This window comes from Echiichthys vipera (genome assembly GCF_963691815.1).
Source record: "Echiichthys vipera genome assembly, chromosome: 9".
Lineage (NCBI taxonomy): Eukaryota > Metazoa > Chordata > Actinopteri > Perciformes > Trachinidae > Echiichthys > Echiichthys vipera.
In genome coordinates, this window is record NC_139834.1 from 29,927,688 (window position 1) to 29,953,862 (window position 26,175).

The following is a 26,175-nucleotide window of genomic DNA, read 5'->3' on the forward strand; positions in this document are numbered from 1 at the left end:
TAACTTACGGAGATACCCCGGAGAGTAGCTAACAGTTGCTAACAGCTGAATGCAGCTAACAGTGATTAGTTCGGGGCAGCACGGTGAAGCCATTCAGACGTCTATTTTAACCACTAATACTGCTCAAAATAACAGCAAACCTCTGCAGCAGCATGAGAAGAGTCCCTACACAGAAAACAAAGCTCCAATGGGCTCCTTCCTTTTGGATTGACTTTGGTAATCCACTTGAATGGACTTTACTATGAGAGGAGCTGGTACAGGGGCCAGCAGGTAAGTCTTTAAAACACTCTTTTAATAAACTCTGGGTTCACTTACTACGTTGTTGGTGCTTTGTTTTCTGTGTAGGGACTCTTCTCATGCTGCTGCAGAGGTTTGCTGTTATTTTCAGCAGTATTAGTGGTTAAAAAAGACGTTTGAATGCCTTCACCGTACTGCCCCGAGCTAATCACTGTTAGCCAACTTCGGCTGTTCGTGACTGTTAGCGACTGTCTGGGATATCTCCGTTAATAGTTTATACATGAAAAAATTGTCTTGATGGCTTATTTGATGAGTGTATTTGCCGACCCTTGGATGATTTTCCGCCGGAATTTCACTTTAAGCGAAACTGGCGATTTTCAACAGGTGACCGGAGTTCCCAGCTCACCTGGTGGCTATTCTTTTCATACAGATTCAGAGCAACATTATCTTCCTGTTGACATTGTTCATTAATAATTGTGGGGTACCTCATGGTTCTATCCTCGGTCCTTTATGATTTAAAATAAACGGCTGCACACGTGAGTAAACACTCCAACACATGTGCAGCGTTGTATGGTTTCAGTTCTGTCTGTAACAGCAAATTTCATCACTAAAAAATATTTATTTGGGTGCATTTTCTTTACTTCTTAAATTGGCTATGTCCACCTCTTATACGCAGTCTAAGGGCAGACACATGTATTATTAAAATAAAGTTTATTGAAAGTAAATATGACAGAGTGCTGGAATTGTCTCCTCTTATTTTAAAAAATTCTAAATAAAACAGTACTTGTGGCGGCTTAACCAGCCCCCAGGTGTAGCTGTGTGCCACAGGAACAGGAAGTGACTGTGTACGTACCGACCACATAGAGGTAGGTGTTGAGGAGGATGGAGCCGTGTTTGTTGGTGGCCTCGCACTGATACACAGCGGTGTCTGCAAACTCCACGTCCCTCAGTATCAAAACACCGCCGGAGACGCTCCGACGAGGGTCATCGTCCACCTCTGCACAAGTGAAGGTGAAGAGGAGGTGAAAGGTCAAAGAGCGGAGTGTCAGTCAAACAGGAAGTGTTTACAGGCCGAACACACTGGAGCCCACCATCCACTCCTTTATCATTTACATCGTTTACACAGCTGCTACCGTTTACTTTTCTTTCCTTACTTTCTCTATTTTTGTTTCTTTCACACACTCTTTAACTCTTTTCTTTCTTTCACTCTTGTTTTTTCTTTCATTCATTCATTTATTTATTTTTATTTTTTTAACTTTATCTTTCTTTTTCCCTTTGTTAGTTTGTTTCTCTGTTTTCTTCTTTAATTTTTTTTACTCTTTTCATTCATTTCTTTTTCTTCGTTTCTGTCATTTCTTTCACTCCCTTTTTTCTTTCCATCATTTCTTTTCTTTCTTTAACTCTATCTCTCTTAGTTAATTTCTTTTTTCTTTCTTTCTTTACTTTATGTCTATTATTTATTTCACTCTTCTTTCTTTCATTCATTCTTTGTTATTCTTTCACTCGTTCTTTCTTAATTCTTTTTTTCATTTTTCCTTTAACTACGTATCTTTCTTTGTTAGTGTGTTTCTCTTTTTTCTTTCTTTCTTTTTTTCTTTCCTTTATTTCTCTTTTTCATTTCATTCCCTCTTTTCTTTTTTAATTTAATTTGCTTTCCTTTGTTTGTTCATTCCTTCATTTCTTGCTCCCTCTCTTCCTTTCTTTCTATCCTTCTTCAATTTCTTTTCTCCTTCCTTCCTTTCCCTTTCTCTTCCTTAATTCCTTGGTTTGTTTGTTTAATTCGTTCTTCCTTCTTTCTTTTTCATTCCACTCTTTCTCACATCTTTTCTTCATACCTTTCACATTTTCTTTTTTTCCCTCTACCTCACTTCCTTTGTTGTTTGTTGCTTTCCTCCTTTCCTTACATTTCTTCCTCCATCTTTTTCCTCTCATTCGATTTATTTTCTCCTTTCTTCCTCTCTTCCTCCCGCCCGTCATTGGTGACACACTGACTGTATTAGTGCGTCATTTGACCGAACTTTAAGATGTCCAGTGAGGACCAGGAGAGGTCAGAGGTCTGTACCTGTGACTGGCTGACCGTTGATGCTCCAGGTGATGGATGGCGTGGGGATGCCTTCAGCCTGACAGTCCAGTCGCACAGTTTCCCCGGGAGAGTACAGCAGGTTCTGAGGCTCCTTCACCCAGTACGGAGAGGCTGTAAAAGACACACGGGAGACAATGAAAATCCCTTTATCCTGTCAATATCAAAACAAAACAATCAGCAGCAGTAGAGAATAGACGGTATAAACATTAAAATGATCTCAGTTATCAGTATTATTGTGTTCAAAAAGTACTGATACACATACTGGAATAGTTTCTATACGTTTTATATTGATCATCATTTTTATTTTTTAATGTTAAGGTAATAAGGATTTTAGCCTGATTAAAAAAAAGAGATAGGTAACAAAGATAAATGATGAACAGGATTGATTTCATATTTTAATTGAATGTATTTTATTTGTAAATGTTCCCGTTTAACAGTAGCATATATAAATAAAAAGGAAATAGACATGACAAGTGGAACAAAATTACAGAAACAAACACAGCAACAACAAAAAGTAACAAACTAAACAAAACAAAAACCACAGATACATAAAGCTGCCAGTTTACATATAAGGTGCATTTAAGCACACAGACGTCCAGCGATGGATTAAGGGTAAAATATGAGGTCCATGGAGGAGCCCATGGTTATAATCCAGATTATATCAGAGTGAACTGCTGTTGCTTCTTGTTTTATATTTGGTTTATGTAAAGCTGGACAGCGTTTACAGAGAGTTTTTTAAAGCGTGGTTATCAAACACATGTATCTTTTTTCTCTCTTCGTTCTGAGAATAATTAGATCCCAAAACATCTTGAGGCTAAAAGAAGCTCCTAACTTGCAACTCTTTTAAAAAATGGATGTGTCCGTCGTAATTTAAGCATTAAGACCATTTTTGGTCAAAGAGAATTTCACAAAAAAAGCAGCTCCTAAATCTGTGAAAAGTTAGAAGTAGTCAAGAGGACTCCTGAGTCACTGAAGCAAATCATAAACAATTCTTTGTTAAGCCGAATTTATTTCCCACGCTTTTTTTTGCCTTTTGCAATTATCTATCTCTTGAGTTTCCTTTAATAACGTCCTTCCTTTCATACAGAAGTTGTTGTTTGCACCTCTCACTATCACCATAGTTACTGTCTGATCATGACGAGGCTTCTCACATAGAAACCTGCCAATTGTTAACGAGCTGCCAGACATGGAAGAGGCTGACAGTAAGCTGAACATTATTTGGATAGAGAAACAAACCTCCTACAGTATTTATTTTTTTATCAAGAATTAACTGACAAAGACCCAAAACAGCTAATCACAGTTTGATGAAACATGACATCATCCATAGCAACAGGGTTGACCCCGCCCTTTCTCTTTGCTTAACACTTCTCCAAGTTCCTTTAATAAAAGTTTGTGAATATGGTTTACGAGGACACTCTTGGTCAGGAACTTTAAGTGCTGTTCAGGAATCCTCCAAGTGCTGAGATCATAGCAGATTATGAGACAATGGGCTCCTTTGTTATTTTGAATCTCTTTGTAGTCGTTATACATCTTCTTAGTTTCTTAGTCATTTTTTAGTCTGTTTATGGTCCTTTTGTGTCTTTTGTGATCATTTTGTGTCTCTTTGTGGTCATTTTGTGTCTGCTTGTGGTCATTTTGTGTCTCTGTGTGGTCATTTTGTGTCTCTTTGTGGTCATTTTGTGTCTGTTTGTGGTCATTTTGTGTCTCTGTGTGGTCATTTTTTGTCTCTTTGTGGTCGTTTTGTGTCTCTGTGTGGTCATTTTGTGTCTCTTTGTGGTCGTTTTGTGTCTGTTTGTGGTCATTTTGTGTCTGTTTGTGGTCATTTTGTGTCTCTGTGTGGTCATTTTGTGTCTCTGTGTGGTCATTTTGTGTCTATTTGTGGTCGTTTTGTGTCTGTTTGTGGTCATTTTGTGTCTGTTTGTGGTCATTTTATGTCTGTTTGTGGTCATTTTGTGTCTCTTTGTGGTCATTTTGTGTCTGTTTGTGGTCATTTTATGTCTGTTTGTGGTCATTTTGTGTCTCTGTGTGGTCATTTTGTGTCTCTTTGTGGTAGTTTTGTGTCTTTTTGTGGTCTATTTGTCTCTTTATAGTTGTTTTACAACTCTTTGTGTTCAATGCGTGTCTCTGAGTGACATTTTGCAGGTGAGGGCCAGGGAGAGCCCGTTCAGTAATCCATCCATGGGTGAGATCATTTATGTCTTATTTTGGATATTGACTTTTGGTCTTTCATCAGGCAAAAGTATTTCTTATCCAATTACTCGATTAATTGGGAGAATACTTTATTACTAAAATCAATCGATAGCTGCAGCCCTGGTTCCTACCTTCCACTGTGAGGGTGAAGTAGTGTGAGACAGCGCCGTAGGTGTTGGCGGCCTTGCACACATACTCCCCGTCGTCATTCTGTGTGATGCTGTCGAAGCGAAGCCAGCGGTCGTGGGTGTCCAGTTGGCCACTTGTTTCGTCCAGGCTGCCGTCCTTCTTTTTCCATTCCACCTTTGGAGTCGGACTGCAGACACAGAGAAAAAAAAACATTTAAAGGACGAACAAAGAAACAGAAGAACGGAAAGAGAAAGAAGAAGAGATGGATCGATAGATAGAGAGAGAGAGACAGATATGGAGGAAGTTAGTCGAAAGAGCACAGATGATCTTGTTTATCTTGTAATATCCTATTTCATCGTTAAGGCAACATAATGATACTCTATTTATCGCCATGGAGACAGAGCTCCCAGGGGACGGAGGATAATTAGAGCAAACACAAAACAGCAACGACAACAGGGGGGAGTGTGTGTGTCATGAAGGACCATAGGGATCCAGGATTGCATTGTTACCTAAATATGTCACAATATGAGATTTTGATATCAGGATTGATGTCAACATCACAGTTTTCACCGTTAATCAATGAATGAGTTGAGCACGTCCTCATAGAACTGGGGTTACATCCAGGTAACTACTCCGTGTCCCCAGCAGACTGAGACAGTGACCAGGAAGATGTTGTGAACTCCTTCAGCCCACTTTAAGGTGGTTCGGTCCAGATTAGTAACCTTCCATTCACTAGTTCACTTTTTTCACACAGACTTGAGCAGAAAGGGCTGGATTATTCTCTCCAACATGTCTCAGAATATTACGACTTTTTTTGTCACAATCTTCCAACATTTTGTTTCTCAAGATATTACAACTTTTGTGTCACAATCTTTTGCCCCTTATTCTAAAATTATTACGACTTTTTTGTCACAATCTCTCGACTTTTTTCTCTCAAAATATAACTGCTGGTAGTATCTGCTTTAAAAGACTGCTGTGTGGTGATACGACACACACTCTCACACAGACAGACACACACTGAGATCCTTACAGGCCTGCAGGGATACATTCAAGGATGACGCTGTTCTCCCTGAGGGCCAGCACTGAGCTGTGGGAGCCAGCAGGATGGAAGAGGTGAGGTCTACTGCCACGGACGACATCATTACCTGAAGAGAGAGAGAGGGAGAGAGAGAGAGAGAGAGAGAGAGAGAGAGAGAGAGAGAGAGAAAAGAAAGCGAGAGAGAGAGAGAGAGAGAGAGAAAGAATATGAAATCAATACACACATCATTGTAATGTATTCATTGTTTTTCTTCCTTTCTATGGAAGAAAAATTCTAAAGCATCCATTTTTCACATCATAATTGTTTAGGTTTTATGAGTTTGAAAAACTTGCAGATATTTTCATTAAAGTCATAATCCGTCAGATTATAGAGTTGTTGTTTCCAGCGGCCTCTGTGGCAGTAAGATGTAACTGCAGGTGAGTCTGTTCTTTCAGAGCCTCCATCTTGTCACGTTCATGGTCACTATGTGTGTTCACTTTTTTTTGTGCTCTTTTTTAAACTTTGTTGAAACACATTCACCTCTCTACTTCTGGTCCGTCCCTTATTACACTTCTGTCCTTACTACAAGCCTGACTCCGAAGTGTGAAGTTCCAGATTTCAGATTTCAGTGAACGCAGCATAACCAGCAGTGATGAGGTCCAGCAGCAGACCAACCACTGTCAGCAGTGTCACTAACATGGTGGTGTGTTTCCATTTAGAGAGGGAATGTCTCCACAGACACACACTGTTCCCCATCTGTTTATACCGTTCACATTATTATATTGTTTATACTATATTGTGTGTTTATTGCTTATATTATACTTTGCTTATTGTTTTATTATATATTATTTTCTAAAAATGTACCAAGGGGGAGTAGCACTCCAATTTCGTTGTATGCAAATGCAATGACAATAAAGGCTATTCTATTCTATTCTATTCTATTCTATGGGAATACTCAGCAAAGAGACAGCAAGTGTTTTCATTAGTGGGTCACATGATCAACCACCATTCTTTGAACTCACTCTGGGATAGAGAGGAACTCAGCACACTATGAAATACATCAACATCTGAAGGATTATTACTTTACTTTGGTTATTAACTCTTTTTTCTGTAGCGTGACAAACTGTCTGGACAGTTGAACCAGTGAAGACTGGATGCATAGTGGGAGACAGACTCATTAATCACTTGCTATATGCTGATGACTTGGTCATCATATCTCCCTCTAGTGTTGCGCTACAGCAATTGCTAAGAATCTGTGGTTCAGTAAAAAGTATGATTATGTTTGTAAAAACAAAGGAGGATAGGAACTCACAATCACACAATCACAATTTTTTAGAATATCAAGCACTTGAAATATGTAAGGGAAATATCTGGGCCACATAATCAGAGAAGACCTATGTGATGGACATAAACTCTATGCACAGGCCAATATGCTTGCAAGGAAATTCAATAAATGTACAGGAGGATGTAAAGATAGCTTTGTTCAGATTATATTGTACTACACTGTACACGGCACACTTGGTGTAAGTACAGTGCTGCAAAAATGAGAAAACTGTTGGTAGCTTACAATGATGCGTTTGGAATATTACTCAGGCGGCCAAGATGGTCAAGCGCAAGTCATATGTTTGTATCTTGTAATGTGTCCACTATTTATGCTCTTTTAAGAAACTGTATATAAAGATTCAAGGGTCGACTTAACCAGGCAAGCAATAGCATCATAGCGACACTAGCTACACACAGTCAGACATACTTGTCAGGTCTTTGGAGACAGTGGAATAGGTGTCTGTACGTGTTTTTAAGTTAAGATGGTGTTTTTTTTTATCTTGTGTCTTTGTAATGTCTTCTTTTATTTATAATCTGATGTTGCATACATCATTTTTTTAAATGTACATATTATCATGCCCTGCCACTGTCTTACGTATACCCATATACTGTACATATGCATCCATTTGATTGGAGAAGTGTGTGAGGCAAATGTCTCTTTTTGATGCCCTGTGAATGAGAACGCACTGGTTTATGTGTTTGTGTGTGTGTGTGTGTGTGTGTGTGTGTGTGTGTGTGTGTGTGTGTGTGTGTGTGTGTGTGTTTGTGTGTGTGTGTGTGCACTCACTGGGCATGACAGTGAGCCTGACAGCGGTATCAGGGAGAACAGTCCTGGCTGCTGAATACTGGGCGTTGCAGATGTAGTCGTCTCTGCTGTCGGTCTTTAGAAGATTAGAAAAGTACAAGTTCCCGTCGAGGCCGACCATCACTCTGTCACTCTGCTTGATGTGCACCATCTCTGTGGAGAGTAGAGACATAGAGCCGGGACAGTTAAGCTACAGCGAGGGAAGGGAAGAAACTGGGAAGGTTGTTAGCTCATGTCTAGGTGGTAAAAGACTCTTGAGATGGTTACGGTTAGATGGGGAAACACGGTGCCCAAGGTGGGCGCCATGGGTGGCATGGGCACTAGGGGACTTTGTGTGTGATAATAAAACACTTAAAAAAACTCCTTAAAAAACGGTGCTAAAAAAGGTCACTTCTAAAAAAAAGTCTTTAAAAAGAGATTCATTCACCACTGGACAGGGTGATATAGATATGTGGATTATTCCCAGTTAAAGAAGGAGTGAGATACAGTGTTAGGAGCTGTCATAGTACCTCATTTGGAATTAATAAAATAATTCAAATAATTAAATTATATAAATGATATAGTAGGAATAAAAACCATAATCGATGTAAAACCGTGGACCTTTGTAGTACAAAAAACATATATATACCCAGGATAAAAGCTTAGTAAAATGCTGGAATAAGTGCTTAAAACATAAAAATCACCCAACCACAATTTAAAACAATTCATAAAACCAAAAAAGACACACTGTTAGTAAAATAGCAATAAAACAAGATGAGTATGATATATCATGATATTGTATCATTATTTTTTTATGATAGCACAGGAAAGCAGTTCATTATATTTATATAAAAATGTAAGGATCTTGAAAAGTTTAAATAAATAAGCGAAAAAAATAAAAGGTTAATAATATAACCTTATATAGTAATTTAGTATAGGTGATCGGGAAGCAAGTCTCGCAAGCGTTTTTGCAAATCAAAGGTTACCATTCAGACATGATCAAGAATGATGCAATTGCAAACAGGGAGTGCTCTTTAGTGCACCCCAGTATTGACTTCACCTGTGAGTTACCGTAAACAAAACGGACAACTTAAAAAGGGTTAGAAGGAGAGAGAGAAAGTGAGAGAGGACAAGGAAAGGAAAAAATGAGAACTATACGGAGCCGAGCTGACAGTACTGCATTCATTAGCTTGAGTGGAAATGCTCTGCAGTGCAGTGTGGCAATGCAAATGTCCCTCCAACAGAGACCTCAGCTGATGATGGATGCAAAAACAGAAATCATACAAAGCTGCTCAGATCGGAGAGACAGACAGGAAGACAGAGACAAAGTGTCGGTCTGTCTGTCTGTCAGCTAATAAACTGGACACAAAAAAAGGAAAGACAGACTCACTCTTGTCCATCCAGTGGATGTGCGGGGGAGTGGAGCTCTCTGGAGGGTTGCAGGACAGGACCATGCTTTCTCCCTCGTACGCTCTTTTGTGCACTTTCTGTTGTTTCAGAAGAACTGGTTGAGCTGAAAACACAAAAAGCACTTTAAATACTTCAACATAAATCATCAACAGGATCGGGACGTTGAACTGAATCTCACTATTGCCTTTTCTGATGACTTTTTTGTATAGACATTAAGGTCAGGATTACCCTCTGCTCCTTAAAGTGTAATCCGGTGCAAAACCCTCCCATGGTCTTACATTCATCAAATAAGCCATCAAGACAGTTTTTTTCATGTAACTACTATTAAGGGAGAAATCTGGGAGAGTGGTTAACAGCTGGACGTGGCTAACAGTGATTAGCTCGGGGCAGTACGGTGAAGGCATTCAAACGTCTTTTTTAACCACTAATACTGCTGAAAATAACAGCAAACTTCTGCAGCAGCATGAGAAGAGTCCCTACATAGCTTGACAACTCCTTGACAGTGAAGCCAAATTATCTGTGTGGCTCACTGCAGTGTAGGTCATAAACAGATGGGACATGGAGTATGGTTTCGTTCCAAAGATAGGTATAACATACCGGCAACAAATTGGAATCGGAAACAGAATCCTATAACTCTGAGCTTATCAATCCTTTCTTTAAGGTTTTTCTGACATTTGTGCAATGCAAAACAATGATGTTAAACTATGCTGCTGGAAACTTGCAACAAGGAGTCACAGGGGAAGAGGAAGAAATGGTCCAAAGGGTGGTGTTATTGCAGAGCAGACTTTTTCTTTGACTAAGAAAACTTAAATCAAAAAGAAACTGTACAAATATTCTCTCATTTCATCTACACCGGGATAATAAAACAGTAAATAAAAACAGTAATAAAACTTGTGTGAGACTTTTTCCACAGAGAAAATCGATCAGAAATCAATTAGGGAATCAGTAAAGAATCGGGCCAATAAGGGGAATCGATAATGGAACCGGTATCAATACATTCTTATCAAGTCCCATCCCTATTTCTGTCGGTGGAGGTAGTTTTTATCACGCCGAGGTTTGTTCAAGTGTTGGGAACCAGTACACCTAGGGCTACTTTGTATTACTGCAGAGGGCACTTTAGATTAGTTTTAAATGTTAATTTAAAAATAAGAGTCTTGCATTATTCTAAAATAATTATTCTATGATAATGAATGAATTTAGTCCATTATTATTATAAAGCATTTAAGAACCACTGTAATAGTATTGCTGAGGCTTTAACACAGCTGGGGAAGGTGGAGCTCATTTTAAACTACTTTATCTGCTGTTAAAGAGTTTAATCTACAGCACAGCATCATATTTCATAAATTGATCGTATGTAAAAATGATCATATTTCATGCTGAGATGTAGTGGAGTAGAAGTATGAAGTAGCATACAATTTAAAAACTCAACTTAATTTAAAATACCTCAAAACTGTACTTAAGAACAGTACCTGAGTAAATGAACTTTCCACTCTGACAGTGTGGAGCATTATCTCTCAGAATGCTGCAGTGACTCACACTTCTTCTTTAGTGCTTCAGTTTTTTTAGTGCAGCAGAGGTTGTTATCAGCCAGCTTTTATTCTCCTTCTCTCCGCAGAGATTGGTTTCACACTGTATACAGTATTTATGGCTTCACAGCTGCTGCAACACTATTTATCAAAGGAAATGGTAGAAAAAAATAATCACAGAAGGGAGGGGGGGGGGGCGTGGCTTTCACGGAGGGGGGAGTTTTCAGGAGTTGGTTCATCAGCCAAACAAAAAAAATGATTTGCAATATTTCAGGACTTTTTCACCATTTGTTAATTTCAATTTTCTAAAATATTTCAACCATTTACCAATAAATGTTGCCTTTATCTAACATATTATTGAACTATTTCTTTTGTTCAACACATTTCACTTTTCTATTTCAACCAGTGGCGATTGCTCTAAGACTGCAAGGGAAATATGTACTGCTGTGTGTACATTTCATTGACTTCATTGGACGCTCTATGGGACAGTGGGCTGGCCCGGACGCTCAGCTTCTACTGACTTCAATGGGCAAGAGTAGAGCGGGTTGTTCCACTGCAGCCAAACTAGACGCTCATTGGATAAATGCTGGGCTTTGTCCCGCCCATGTGACGCTCAGCATCTCTGGGGTTCTATGGGGCAGTGGGCTGGCCCGGGCGCTCGGCTTCTGCATGATGATTGGATGAGCTGTCTGAGGCGGAATCCTTTTTTTGATTGACAGCTAAATGAGCGAATCAGCGAGCTTGAAGAATAAACATCCAGCGGAGCATTTTCCAAGTTTTTCATTCCGTTGTTCTAAACTGATCAGGAGACTTTACCGATCCCCAGAGACTTTGTCTTTGTTAAAACGACTAGCGTTGTGTTTGGAGACGCTGTTCTGTCACTCTGTGGTTTCTTTTCCCAACGAGCAGCAGCAGCTGCAGAGCTTTTCCCCCCGTCACCATCACTCCCACTCACAGGCGGTCACACTTCACAGTAGCCTGGCGCAGCAGCTCCAGCTGCTAGCATTAGCAAGCTGCACATCAGGAGCAGTCATTTAGGGGGCATGATGAGAGTGGTGAATCATCCAACAAGGGGAATCACAGGGAGTTTACAGAAACATTAGCAACATATGACTCTGTCCTGGGCACACAATTCCAGTCATCAGCTGTGTTTTCTGGGATGTCCCATTCAATCCAAAAGGACTTGATCACTGCTCTTTCAGCCACTGTTTCTGATGAGATCAAAGATGAAATTCAGGCTGCTCCCTCTTTTGCATGGCAGGTGGATGAGACAACTGATATAGCTTGCTGTGCCCAACTCTCTGTCATTCTATGTGGATAGTGCAGGTAAATTTCAGGAGTGCTTTATTGGGTTTTTTAATGTCTCTGAGGGAAGAGATGCCCAGTCAGTTTTTGAAATCTTGAATGAGAACATGCAGGGCTATAATTTCAGGGAGAAACTTGTGGCACAAACCTATGATGGGGCTGCTGTCATGGCTTCAGCTCTCAATGGTTTGCAGGCCAAAGTTAAAGCCATAGCCCCCAGTGCCATGTTTGAATCCGGTGCTGTCTCAGGGGGCTAAATGCTTATCTGAGTGCAGCACTTTTTTTTGCATCTCTCTCTGGGTTTTCCACATTTTTCTCAAAATCCAAAAAAGGACGTCTTTTCTTGAGTCTGCAGGCTGCTTAAGGTTGCCCAGAAACGCTCCTACTTCATGGAATTTTACATCACGGATAGTGAGCACTGTGGCAAACAATTATGATGCCCTCCTGGAGACTTTTGAGAAGATCATTGATGACACATTAGATTGTGCCAAAGGCTTTCTGATGAACCGGGAGGATTTTGATTTTGTGTTCATGTTGTACACATATGAACAAATCATATGAAAAGTTATGGCCAGTTTTTTTTTATTCAGGAAGACTGAGGTCTAAACTTCAGGTTCTTCATTCAAACCAGGACTAGGGGCAAAAGGGGAAAGCTGTGTTATTTCTTGCTGTTTCTAAAAGACATGGAGTTGGACAGTGCAATGCCTCAGCTGGACAAACTGTTGTCATTAGTAGCAACAGTTGGAGCTACATCTGCAGGTGTAGAGAGGAGCTTCTCCTGTTTAAAGCGGCTCAGGTCTTACACCAACAACACAATGGGCCAACGCCGTTTAAGCAGCCTAGCTCTGCTGCCATTGAGAGGACACTGGTCAAGTCCCTGGAAAAGACGCCTAGTTGGTACGACAAGGTCACAGATCATTCTCTTAAAGGAACGAAGGGTAGAATTTACATAGAAATAAACACATTTATGATGTAGGCCGGAAAAATGAGCTCCCCCTCCTTGAAAGACCAGCAGCCCCCACTTATTTCAACCATTTATCCATTTATTTTGTCTTTATCTAAAATATTACTGATCTAATTCAACCGTATACCTTTTACCTTTGGCTCTTTCACTGTTTATAAACAATTTTAGGAAATTCCAGCATTTTAATTCTGTTTTCTTATGCACAAATGTGCATTAAAACAGGTGGACAAAAGTAGAGTTTTTATTGCCCCACATATAGCCCTTGTTACTATGCTGCTGTCCTTTCCTGTTTCTATCCTCTGAGTGTTTATCAGAGGCTGAACACAGTCAGGTGAAATTCTGACAAGTGACGGTGCAGCTCTGTCTCCAGGAAATGGTTGCTACGGTAACAAGAGATGAGAGAGCAGAACAGGTGGCCCCAGTAAACCTCACTGAGTCACTGAAGTATGTGTGTGTGTGTGTGTGTGTGTGTGTGTGTGTGTGTGTGTGTGTGTGTGTGTGTGTGTGGGAGGGAGGAGGAGAGATTTACTGTACATCCTTCACAACGTTTTAGTGATGTGATACCTATGAATCAGCATCTGTGTGTGTGTGTGTGTGTGTGTGTGTGTGTGTGTGTGTGTGTGTGTGTGTGTGTGTGTGTATGACTCACCCTCCACGATGACCTGTATGGTTTGTGTCATGGCGGTCCCCAGGGTGTTGGAGGCGTAGCAGCGGTAGTAGCCTTCGTATGAGCTGAGGGGCTCCTCCTCATCTTCGGCTCTCATCGTCCCAGATCCTTTTTGCTCCGACCCGAACGCCTTACCGTCCTTCACCCAGCGGAAGCTGCAGAGGAGAGGAGGAAGCCTTAAATCACATCAATATCAAATAACACAAATACGGATAAACAGCAGGTGAGACGTCCTGAACGCCTTAAACATGGTCGTCAGTTTTCAGGCCCAAATGTTCCAGTAAAGTGTGATTAAGTGAAAACAAACTGTAAGAGGGTCAAAGTCTTGAAACTTTAACACAGAAAACACCCAAAATCATCACACTGCTGGACATTAGAGAGAATGCAGCTTTAATTGGAGCCTCCTCCTGCTGGACATTAGAGAGAACGCAGCTTTAAGTGGAGTCTCCTCCTGCTGGACATTAGAAAGAATGCAGCTTTAATAGGAGACTCCCCCTGCTGGACATTAGAGAGAATGCAGCTTTAAGTGGAGTCTCCCCCTGCTGGACATTAGAGAGAATGCAGCTTTAAGTGGAGTCCCCCCCTGCTGGACATTAGAGAGAATGCAGCTTTAAGTGGAGTCCCCCCCTGCTGGACATTAGAGAGAATGCAGCTTTAAGTGGAGTCTCCCCCTGCTGGACATTAGAGAGAATGCAGCTTTAAGTGAAGACTCCTCCTGCTGGACTTTAGAGAGAGAATGCAGCTTTAAGTGGAGTCTCCCCCTGCTGGACTTTAGAGAGAATGCAGCTTTAAGTGGAGTCTCTTCTGCTGGATATTAGAGAGGATGCAGCAGTAGTGGAGTCTCCTCCTGCTGGACATTAGAGAGGATGCAGCTTTAAGTGGAGTCTCCCCCTGCTGGACATTAGAGAGAATGCAGCTTTAAATGGAGTCTCCCCCTGCTGGACATTAGAGAGAATGCAGCTTTAAGTGGAGTCTCCTCCTGCTGGACATTAGAGAGAATGCAGCTTTAAGTGAAGACTCCTCCTGCTGGACTTAAAAGAGAGAATGCAGCTTTAAGTGGAGTCTCCTCCTGCTGGACATTAGAGAGGATGCAGCTTTAAGTGGAGTCTCCTCCTGCTGGACATTAGAGAGAATGCAGCTTTAAGTGGAGTCTCCCCCTGTTGGACATTAGAGCGAATGCAGCTTTAAGTGGAGTCTCCTCCTGCTGGACATTAGAGAGGATGCAGCTTTAAGTGGAGTCTCCTCCTGTTGGACATTAGAGAGGATGCAGCTTTAAGTGGAGTCTCCTCCTGCTGGACATTAGAGAGGATGCAGCTTTAAGTGGAGTCTCCTCCTGCTGGACATTAGAGAGATGGCAGCTTTAAGTGGAATCTCCTCCTGCTGGACATTAGAGAGAATGCAGCTTTAAGTGGAGTCTACCCCTGCTGGACATTAGAGAGAATGCAGTACGTCCATGCTTCCATCTTTATATACAGTAAGAACCACCGGGCTTGTAGCTTTTCCTGAGGTTTGTCAATCTTCCCAGTGTTGTGTTAGAATAATAAAAGTGAGGTTTGAATTTCAGGAAAAGTTAGTGAGGTAAGAAAGGACAGAGGAGATCAGACAGAGAGGAGTGGGAAGGAAGGAGAAGACAAAGAAGGATGGAAAAGCCAGAGAGATGATTTTGTTATAACCATGATTTTATTAGAAGAACATTTATCGCCATGCCAACAGAAAGACCAGAGGGAGGAAGTGGACAGACCGCATGCATATGTCTTGTTTGTCCATTATATTTGCTCACTCTATTGCATGTTGTACACACACACACACACACAAACACACACACACAAACACACACACACGCACACACACGCACACACACACACACACGCGCACACACACACACACGCGCACACACACACACACACACACACACACACACACACACACACACACACACACACACACACACACACACACACACACACACACACAAACACACACAAACATACACACACACTTATAATGCCAACTAGGTGGAGGTGCTGTACGTACGTGGGCATCGGGTTACCAGAGGCCTCACAGGGCAGATAGATGTCCTCTTGAGAAAAGGCTGTGTACGATACTGGCATGTCTGTCAGGATCGGAGGCTGCGACACTGAACACACGCACACACACACACACACACATAGAGTCATGAAATACAGTGTAGAGTAATTAAAGCTGAGTACAGGCAAGCAAAAATACAGGAGCACAAATATCTATTTATTAGGCCGTCAATAATCTACATTCGCCCACAAACAACAAACCCCAAGCACACAAACCTGTCAGACGACCTTAAGTAGCTGTCAACACCGTCTGTAATCTTCAAGATGTGTTCATGTGAACGAGATGTTATGAACAGTTTACAGTTAAAGCTTTTGAGGAGTTTGAATTGAGCTTTCTAAGGACAGAATGTGTCGTATGCTGCACAGATTTAAAGCCCCTTGAGGTAAATTTGTTATATTGGGTTATATAATAAAAAGTTGACTGATTTTAACCATTCATCCATTATGTTTGGCTAACTTATGCATTTTTAAACCATTTACATTTAGCTAACACTGTTTAACACTTTAATCTATTACTTTTAACAAGTATTTCAACTGTTTATAACTGTAATTGAATTGAATTTATTGATTACTTTAAGCAGCTATTTCAACCATAAACTTTTAGCTAACCATTTAAACCATTCATCCATTACACTTTCCTACAGTGGCTAGTTAATTTGAACTGTTTGTCTATTACTTGTAGCTAACTAGTTTTCATGCACGTTCAATTGGCAGGTGCTACAGCTGACTCAATATTTGGTCATATTTTTTTAAAAATCAAACCACTGGAGATACCTTCTGGGGTACAAGTGTCCCTGGTTGGGCATCACTGATCTACATTGTACTTCATCTCAGGGCATCAGACACAAACAACGTCTACATGTACTGTATATCTGTATATACAGATAAATACTGTATCATTGAACTGTATAGTTATTGAATGAACTGAGACCTACCAGCTGTAAATATGAGCTAAGCTGAGTCTCCTCTTGAAAAGTAAAGTCTTATTACAGGATTTTCAGAAAGACTAAATAATTAATATCAAATGTTTAATATCTACATCATATTTTATGATTACAGTCAAATCTTCAGAACAAAAAACCTGCATATAATGGACTGAAACCACATCCTGCTCTAAGTGCCTGTTGGAGGGACGAGAACACATGGAGCTTGTTGAAAGGGTGAAAAAGTGTCAGAAACCACAGCGAGCCTCTAGTCTGCAGCACTGTGACTCTGTTCTGTTGATTCATTGTGAAGCAGCAGACAGTTAGCTTAACTTTTGACTCAACTCTTTTTTTGTGCTGATAAAACAAATGAAATAAGATGAGACATGTTAAACACTTTGGGCTCGCAAACTAACAAAGATATACTGTACATAGCCAATCGCTGGTTGGAAAGGCCCACACCTAGAGTCAGACTAGCTGTCCCCACTCTTTCCAGCCTTTATGCTAAGATAAGCTAAGGAGCTTCTGGCTGTATTTACCGTACAGTCCATAGACTGTACGGTAAATACAGCCTATGACCACGCGGCTCCACTCCCTCCCACTTTGCAAAAGTGAAGCCAAAATATCCCAGCATGCTGTAATTTTGCAATCAAGAGTGTGCCGGTTTTTCCAACCCACTTTAGATTAAACCATGCTAACTTCAGTCTGATGCCAGTCTTGACGCAGCATTATTGTGCTGTGATTGGATCAGATTTCTGTGACAAAAGCCTCCTTTTGTTTTCTTATTTAAAAATAAGTGTATTGGATGCATACATGATGCTTACATTACTTATACAAGTTGAAATGAGAATGCATGTGTGGATTTAATACATAAAAGTATGTATAAATAAATTCTATATAGACTAGAAGAGCTAGAAAATGCACGAGGGCCAAGCATTCTTTCTTTCTGAGTAGTGACTAGTGATTTTTTCATTTTAACTTGCATGGTCTACCTGCTGCGAGTGTCTGAACTGAAACTATTTCCTCCAAACGTTGCTCATATGACACACAAAATGAATAAAAGTGTTGTGAAACAGCTGCTCAGTGTGGTTTCAGCGCCACAGGGATGGATGATGGAGACAAACATCATCATAAGACAGATGACACGGCCTCCATCATCGAGATTTGTGGGAGTCACTGACATAGGCGGCCACTACACACACACACACACACTAACACACTTCAAGGAGAGTCACTTACTGTTATGCACTTTATCTGTTTATCCGAATGAAAGCAAGGAAAAGGAGAGCAGAGAAGAAACACTTAGACAAGTTTAAAACACACACAGACGTGAGCTGAAGATGGTGGTTATTCATTTACTTGATGATAAATAATAAAGACTCGTCTAAAGGATTTCCATCCTCTCAGTTTTCTGACTCAGACACGATGGCGTCCTGGATCGATTTACACCCCCCCCTGTATCTCCTCTATATTCTACTCATCTCTTCACCTTCCCTGTCCTCCTTCTTCCATCTCTTTCTATTCCCAGTCTCTCATTTCCATCCCTCTCTTCTTCCCCTCATGCCACACCCAGAGGAGAAGGTCACCGGCTGAAGGTCGAGCTGAACCCGACTCCCCCTCTCCTCCTCTGGGACCGTCACGGCTGATCCTGCTGACCTTTGAACTGAACCTCCGGGGCCCAGAGGTCCCTCTAAACCTGATTGCGTGGATAAGTGGGTTTGTGTTTGCACTTTTCCACGGTTTAAAAGATAAGTTTCTCTTTGTACGATTAAACTGTTTCAGACAAAAGAAGGTGCAAGAAGAAGTCACTTCCTGTTTAATTTCAGCAACGTATGAAATGAACTTGTTTTTCATGTTATAATGCGTGCAGACGTTTAAAAGCAGTCAGCACTTTCAAACTGCACTTCAAGTGAGGTTTTAGGATGCCGACAGAGATAGAAATACATTTAAATTGTTTAACTCTTCTGCATCCCTTAAAAAAAGACGTGTCTGCATCAAAGAACGGCAATCAAATTATACATTGATATTATTTTACACTTTCACAGAGTTTATTTTTGTAATGTAACATAGGATACGTATGTATCATAACGACGGAATATTCATTATCTTCCAGAAGGTGAACCCTTTGTTTGTTTACATAATGACACCGTTTTATTTAAATGGAAAAACTACGTAATAATAATAATGGTAAATGTTAGGGAGATTTTCTTCTCAGAATGTCAATGATTAACAATAATGCTGCAATTTCCCAGCTTGGGATCAATAAAGTATTTCTATTCTATTCTATTCTATATAATATTGATTTGGATTCATTTTTATTTTATCAATTAACTCCTTGGTAATTTAGTGCTATATAAATAATATATATTAAATAGAATTGAATATTTAAATAGTAAGTCTTGATCACAACGACCAAATATTCATTATTTTTCAGAATTTTATTCCTTTAAATGTCGGTTTGTTTATATAATGTCACTGTTTTTTTTTATGGAACAACAATATAATAATAATAATAATAGTTTCTGTATTTTAAATGCTGACAAATGGAAACGGCCACCGTTGCCATGTGAATAGCTGATAACTGTCTTCTGAACATGCTGGTCAGTGCAGCAGCTCCTCCTGTACACAAGCACATATACTGTACACTATACTGTACACGTATACAGTATATATACATATATACATATATGAGGCTGATAACAGATATAACTGATATCATTCAATAGAGCGATAACATTCAAAACAAGTGCAAAAGTGATCCACAAGAGTTAAATTTGTCCTAACATCAACCTATCCAGTCTTAAAGTCGTGACGTAATATCCTTTTAAGGTATTTACACATCCAAAACTCGGGCTTCTACGATGCCACAGAGTCCAAGAAACAACGTCTATTTGATCTCTTTCATGCCGATGACAAGTTCTCTCAGTGAAGAAGGAAGTTTACAGGTTCAGATGATATTCGTTTGACCTGGAAATGGTATTTTGAAAGGGTGTTACGGCAGACTTGGGCCCTGTTTACAACGCTTGCAGATGAAAACAACAAAATAATTGATCAGAAAAAAAGTGAAACCCCATGGAAATCTTAAAAACGCTCCACCGTTTCAGAATAAAAGGGTAAAAACGCTGAAGTGAGCTCTGATCTGCTCACGCTGGCTCACTTGTACGCGTTTTTGTAACATCCATGTGCAGAGTTCAGGTAAACAACAACAAACATGCGGGACTGTTTCCATCAGTGGGACGTTCAAGTGTCCTGGGTGGAGCCGAGGCGGTGGGAGGCTGCAGACCGTGCTGCAGATCCCTGTCACACTGTGCGGCGTCCTGCTTCTCCGCTGTTAGGGAGAGAAGGAGAAGGACGTTTCTACGCCTGCACCAGCTCTGGATGCTGTTGTGTGGCAGTGCTTCACAGCTCCACCCAGCCAACCGAGCCATGGTGTACATTTTACACACTTTTGCGTCACCGTATGCAGGAAGATTTCCCCCCAAAGAGTCTTGTATAAACGCAGAATAAAAAGTGAGAACACAACGCCAATTTTGCGTTTCCTTTCTAGATCGTCTTCCTCTAAACGGGGCCTTCGAGCCTGGAGATGATCGCCACCTGATCTGGCAGAGTCTTGTGTTTCTCTGCTCATCAACTGGAAGGATTTTGTCAAAAGAAACGTTTGAAAGTGAAAAACAAGAAAGAGGAAAAAAGACTTCCAAAAGTTGCTGATGCATGAGGAGGAGGAGGAGGAGGAGATGGAGGTGGGGGAGGAGTACTCACAGTCTTTGGGGATGTGGATGGCCCCCTGAGCGAACGGAGGCGTGGAGGAGAGGAAGGAGAGCGGGAGGAGGAGGAGGAGGACCAGGGGGAGGGCGGGGCAGCACGGCGCCCTACAGCCCGTCCACCGACGCTGTGACACACACATCTCTCAATGTCCCATGCAAAGTGACGTGAAACACCCACACACTCATCAACGCATGAAACACACACCCTCCCAACCAGACACACACACACGCAGGGGGGCTCCTGGACCCTCTAGAGAGTGGAGACGAGTAAACAACTGTTTAAAGGTGGAGTGCGGGTGTCCCTGTCACAGTCCAAAGTGAGGCTGTCTGTCAGGTCCACGGTCCCCACAGGAGGAGCAGGAGGAGGAGGAGGAGAGAGGATTGACCCCGAGAACAAAGGAGGGATGACGGGGGAGGAAGGGGGGGCATACAGGAGAAGGAGAGAGAAAAGAAAGAATAGACATCGTTAGTTTCATCATAAATCACATCAGAACAAGACAAACATTAATTTACTCATGTTGACCTACAAATTAAACATTCACAATTAACTCCAAGGCATGTGCGTGTGGGGGATGTTTTAATTTTAATATTTGAATCAAACATCTCCTGGGACTGAGAGTGAAGCTAATAGTGAAGTGCTTTAATCCTGCATCCTTTGCAACATCAAACATTTCATTTCCTGCATTTGGGTGGATTTTCAAATGATCCAATTTATAGTGAAAAGGTTTTATTCATATAAAGGAAAACAAAGGTGACAATTTTAAATATAATCATATAATAATATGACTCAAAGCAACCTATTCTATTATGACTTAATCCTCAAAATCTCAGGTTATTACTTTTTTTTTCTAGACTACAATTCAGCCTTTTTCGTTTTCTATTCTGGCTCTAATTTGCAGTTTTGGTCGTGTTTATTTCATCTAGTGAAGCCTCAACGTCACTTTGTCTTCTTTACTGTTTTATTTGATAAATTCAAACCGCTGCCTTTGAGGCGTCATACTGCCCCGGACTTTACCGGAGTCACGTTCAAGCGGTCCTACAAATTAAAAGTCATCTGCTACTTAAATGTTAATATGTTTATATAATATATTATATATATATATATATATACTTGTATGCAAATGTTCTAAATACTGAGGGGGGCGTGTCCAGCAAGAGGTGACTCCACTTAAAGCTGCATTCTCTCTAGTGTCCAGCAGGAGGAGACTCCACTTAAAGCTGCATTCTCTCTAATATCCAGCAGGAGGAGACTCCACTTAAAGCTTCATTTTCTCTAATAACCAGCAGGGGGAGACTCCACTGGCTCCATAAAGAAGTGTGGTTGTATAGAAGTCAATGAGAAAATGAGCCTAAACTTCTCTCTTGATTTATTTCCTCAGTAAACATTTTCCTAATGAGTTCATGTCTCAGTCTCTAGTTTCAAGTCTACTTCAATACAGCATGATGTTCATTTAGTCAATGATGGTCCATTTAGAGTCAAACAGACCAGAAAGCAGGGGATGCTTTAGGGCGGGGCTACACAGCCACCTGTCAATCAGGACAGAGGTTGAGTGATGTGTATCCACAGCAACTGTGGACATTCAAATAGAACAGGTGAACATGTTTTTGGGTGTTGTCTGTGTTACAGTCTCAGGACTTTGACCCTCTCAGTGTGTTTTCACTTCTTCACACCTGAAAACGTCTCGAGCAGTGTTCAGCTGCACCTTGATATCAATGTAAGTGCTAGCGTTAGCTGGTAACTTGAGGGAAGCTGCAGATATGTGATGGGAATCACAGCTCTTTAATGGGAACTTTTCTGAGAGCCGTTCAAAACAGCGGCTCATTATTTATATTCTCATTAATACTTTTTTCGTGGTGGAAAATAAATGCAAACCCAGCACAAAAGGATGCAAAATGATTAAAAAAACAAGATATGACAGCCAAAATAACAATCTCCTGGCTTCAAAACGAACCACTGGGTGATTCACAGCAGCTACGACCATCTCCATTATTCAGTCTGTGATTAAGACACCAAATATTTCTCTCATTTCAGACAATGGATGCTCGTGCTTGTGAGTCAAAGACGAAGCGCTGAGGTCATCCTGATAAAGACAGAAGATCAGATCAAAGCAGCAGGAAACATCTTCTCTACTAATGACATTACAAAGAGAGAGTGTGTGTGTGTGTGTTTCTGCCACATCGACTGCATTTCCATTCATCCAAACATCTTGTCTTTTGTCCCTGGCTGCTGACTGAACACTGACCCGTGACAGCAGGAGTGTCGGGGGGTTGGGGGTGACAGCAGATGGATCACCCCCCCCCCCCCCCACCACCACCACCTTTGTTCCTACATACGTCGTAGGCCAAAAAAAACACTCCCAGTTTGGTCATTTTCTTTTTTGCACTCTAAGTGAGGGATTACACACTCCTCCGCGGGTTCCTCGTAAAGCTCGCAAAATCCGCTCTGCACTCTTAAAAACTCACAGTCGCTCTAAAAATAACCGTCCGGTTCTCCAAAGCCCCTGAAAATCAGGCCGCGGCTCCATTTATGGGAACACTTTCATGAAACAAAACAAAAGATGTGGTGAATTCAAGGACACCCGTCGAAAGAACGCACGAGGAAAGACAAGTTTTCTCTTGTTGGAGTCTTCCAAACCAACAGCGTCAGGGTTCCCCACTCTTTTAGAGAAATTATTTTCAGTTATATAATATTCAGTGATGATCAAGGTGGGATGACACTGATTTGAAAGCTCTGTGGATATAACTTCTCTATGAATTCATCTCTCATATGCTAATAAATGAAGAATATTTCACTTTATTAGAATAATCAAGTTACAATAATGGTTTGAAAAACTCTCAGTGATCTTCTTTTGCATACTTTTTTTCTCGTCTCTTTCTCTAAAAAATGCAAAATGACCACAAAGTAACCCAAAATGACTACGGATAGATACAAAATGACTAGAAATAGATGCAAAACCCCTACAAAAAGATGCAAGATGACTAAAAATAGATGCAAAAACAATCACAAAGACATACAAAACAACCAAAAATGAAAACAGAGAAACAAAATGACCACATAGAGAACCATCTAAAAATAAATGCACAATGATCACAAAGAGACGATCAGATTTCACATCATTTTAAAAGATCCTCAGTGTTGTAATTTGAGTTTTAAAGTAATTTCCCTCTGATAAAACTGCAGTTTTCTTGGAAATCAATTCCTCTTCTTCTTGGCCGCTCTAAAACAGCAGCGGAGTTTCCACAACATAACAGCCTGTTTAAAATACTCTAACGTTAACATCTCAACGTTCATATGATCCTGAATAGAATTCAGATGACACTGTGTCTGTTTTGAGAAGCTCTGACGGACAGAAGTTCATTCACTTAAAGGAAAATCAGAGAATGTTGAAATTATTTTCCAGCACTACTTCTTGTTTAGCGCTCTGGCTAACTTGGTCAACTCTTTTCCAGGAACCACGGACTGTAATAAAGATGGATGCCGAGGCTCCACTTTCTTCCTGCTGTACAAAAGCCACGGTCAGACTGGTTCAGACTGTACTGATACAATGAGACAACATGGAGGCGTCCTGACATCAACCTCTGAATGTAACACACACACACACACACACGCACACACACACGGGGTGAGGGGCACGGAGGGACAGCTGGCTAATGTAGACCCCCTCCTACATCTAATAATTATGCAACCTGTCCCCAGAACACATCACACTCTCTCTCACACACACACGCACACACACACGCACACACACACACACACACACACACACACACACACACACACACACACACACACACACACACACACACTCACACACACACACACACACACTCACACACACACACACACACACACACACACACACACACACACAGGAAACATACATGACCCTCATTTCAGCTCCTATTGTTGTCAGCTCCTCATCCATCTATTCTGCTGTTGTTGTCAATTACCACTCTTGACACACACACACGCACACACACCTGCCCCTGGCCCCAGGGGGCTACTGTTACCTGCCGGGTATTTACTAAATAAATGATCCACACAGAACAGCAGGGCATAATGTGTGTCTGTGCGTGTGTGTGTGTGCGGGGCATTAACGAGGGATGGATAACGACCAGCAGTTGGGCTTCTCCAGATGTAACGAGGGCAGACAGAAACAATAACAGACATACAGAAAATGAGCGATGGCTGATGGAAATGTCCCAGCATGCTCAAGTTCCAGTGATAATGGTGACGGTACACACACTCTCACACACACACACACACACACACACACACACACACACACACACACACACACACACACACACACACACACACACACACACACACACACACACACACAGACACGGTGTGTGCTGGTGTGTGTGGTTGTAATTCACATGGACTTCCTTTAATTTAAATATTCATGGACCTCCTCCTGTGGCGCGTTAAGGAGGAGGAGGGGGCGGAGCTCGTTAATGAATTAAGTCTTAATCTAAAGACATGCGGTGGATTTTCACACACACACACACACACACACACACACACACACACACACACACACACACACACACACACACACACACACACACACACACACACACACACACACACACACACACACACACACACACAGTGTTTCTGTGTGTTATTATTGTGACTGCAGCTTCAAGACACTTGACCTCCGCTGACAGAGAAGCCTCTTTTCACGGTGCACAATAACATTTAACACAGCATTGTCCGGAACACTTAACAGCCTCTTGAATTAAAGCAGACACTTAGGATTTAGAGCTGAGAGAAGATCAGGAAGTCGGCCAACGGTTCCATTTCTTCTTCAGCAGTTGTCACAAAGATTCTGACGTTCACCAATGTTTTCTCATTTGGTAGATGAGCACTCCTATACAAAACAATGAACTTGATGACCTTTTGGTTTCATACAGGACACAAACAGCGATCTCCATCCGCCCCGAGGCGAGACTACTAGGCTAGTTTTTGTTTTATTGGAGGTTAAAGTTTATAAATAATTAGGGGCGTGGCCTATTGAGTGACAGCTAGCCTCTGGCCCCCACTTCTCCTCGGAGGTAAACGTCAGCCAGATGGATGTATCTCCCTCCCCCCAACATCACATACATGCCCTTTTTTGGTCAGAGGAAATGAGGCGGAGTCAAAGTCTGACAAGATGGAGACTCCCGTAGGCGAGGAACGACTGGATCAAGTCGAGAGAACGGACCTCGATGTAGAGGCTAAGGCCATTTTTTTTACAGTCTATGGTCTAAAACAGACGGTAAGAAAGGCCTTTAAGCAAATAAACACGTTACTTTCAAAAGATACAAAACCGCCACCGCTAACAGATGTTAAACAATCAGTCAAAAGCGAAAAAAACAACTACATGGTGACGGTGGAGGAGGTTGCAATACTGCACCTCTGAAGAAAACAGAGGCAGCATTGTAGATAGCTGTGAGGCCGTTAAATACGTTGCCATTTATATAATTTCTTCGTTGTGTCCTTTGGTCACTGCCCCTATGATTTCTAATGACACTGCTCCATTTCACCCGTATTTTTTAAGCAAAAGAGTCCAGAGTTTGGACCCGAATCTAACGTTGAGCATAACGGTCACCCGTGCGTCATGAGGGCTTCTGACAAAGCTGCCGTATTTGAGGAGTTGGGAGTGACGGCCGTGGGATGCATTGCTCATTATAGAGTCCAGACCCTGTGGGCAGACATATTTCCGTTCTGTACCGCTTAACATTAAACATACAGTACTTATTTCCTCGCTCCGCGG

General features: G+C 41.3%; 1 protein-coding gene across 2 annotated transcripts in view; it reads right to left on the reverse strand.

The window, feature by feature from the left end:
• The window catches only part of LOC310952195 (neural cell adhesion molecule L1.1-like), a 68,214-nt gene that overhangs the window by 26,231 nt on the left and 15,808 nt on the right, over nt 1-26,175 (reverse strand). For both annotated transcript variants that reach the window (XM_083920725.1, XM_083920724.1), the window contains exons 2-10: nt 20,406-20,737; nt 15,671-15,773; nt 13,619-13,791; nt 9,155-9,277; nt 7,768-7,938; nt 5,670-5,784; nt 4,642-4,826; nt 2,300-2,431; nt 1,091-1,234 (exon numbers count right to left, since the gene is read on the reverse strand). In XM_083920725.1, coding sequence (XP_083776851.1) covers nt 1,091-1,234; nt 2,300-2,431; nt 4,642-4,826; nt 5,670-5,784; nt 7,768-7,938; nt 9,155-9,277; nt 13,619-13,791; nt 15,671-15,773; nt 20,406-20,550 — 1,291 coding nt within the window. In that variant the 5' untranslated portion in view covers nt 20,551-20,737. The remainder of the gene's footprint in view (nt 1-1,090; nt 1,235-2,299; nt 2,432-4,641; nt 4,827-5,669; nt 5,785-7,767; nt 7,939-9,154; nt 9,278-13,618; nt 13,792-15,670; nt 15,774-20,405; nt 20,738-26,175) is intronic.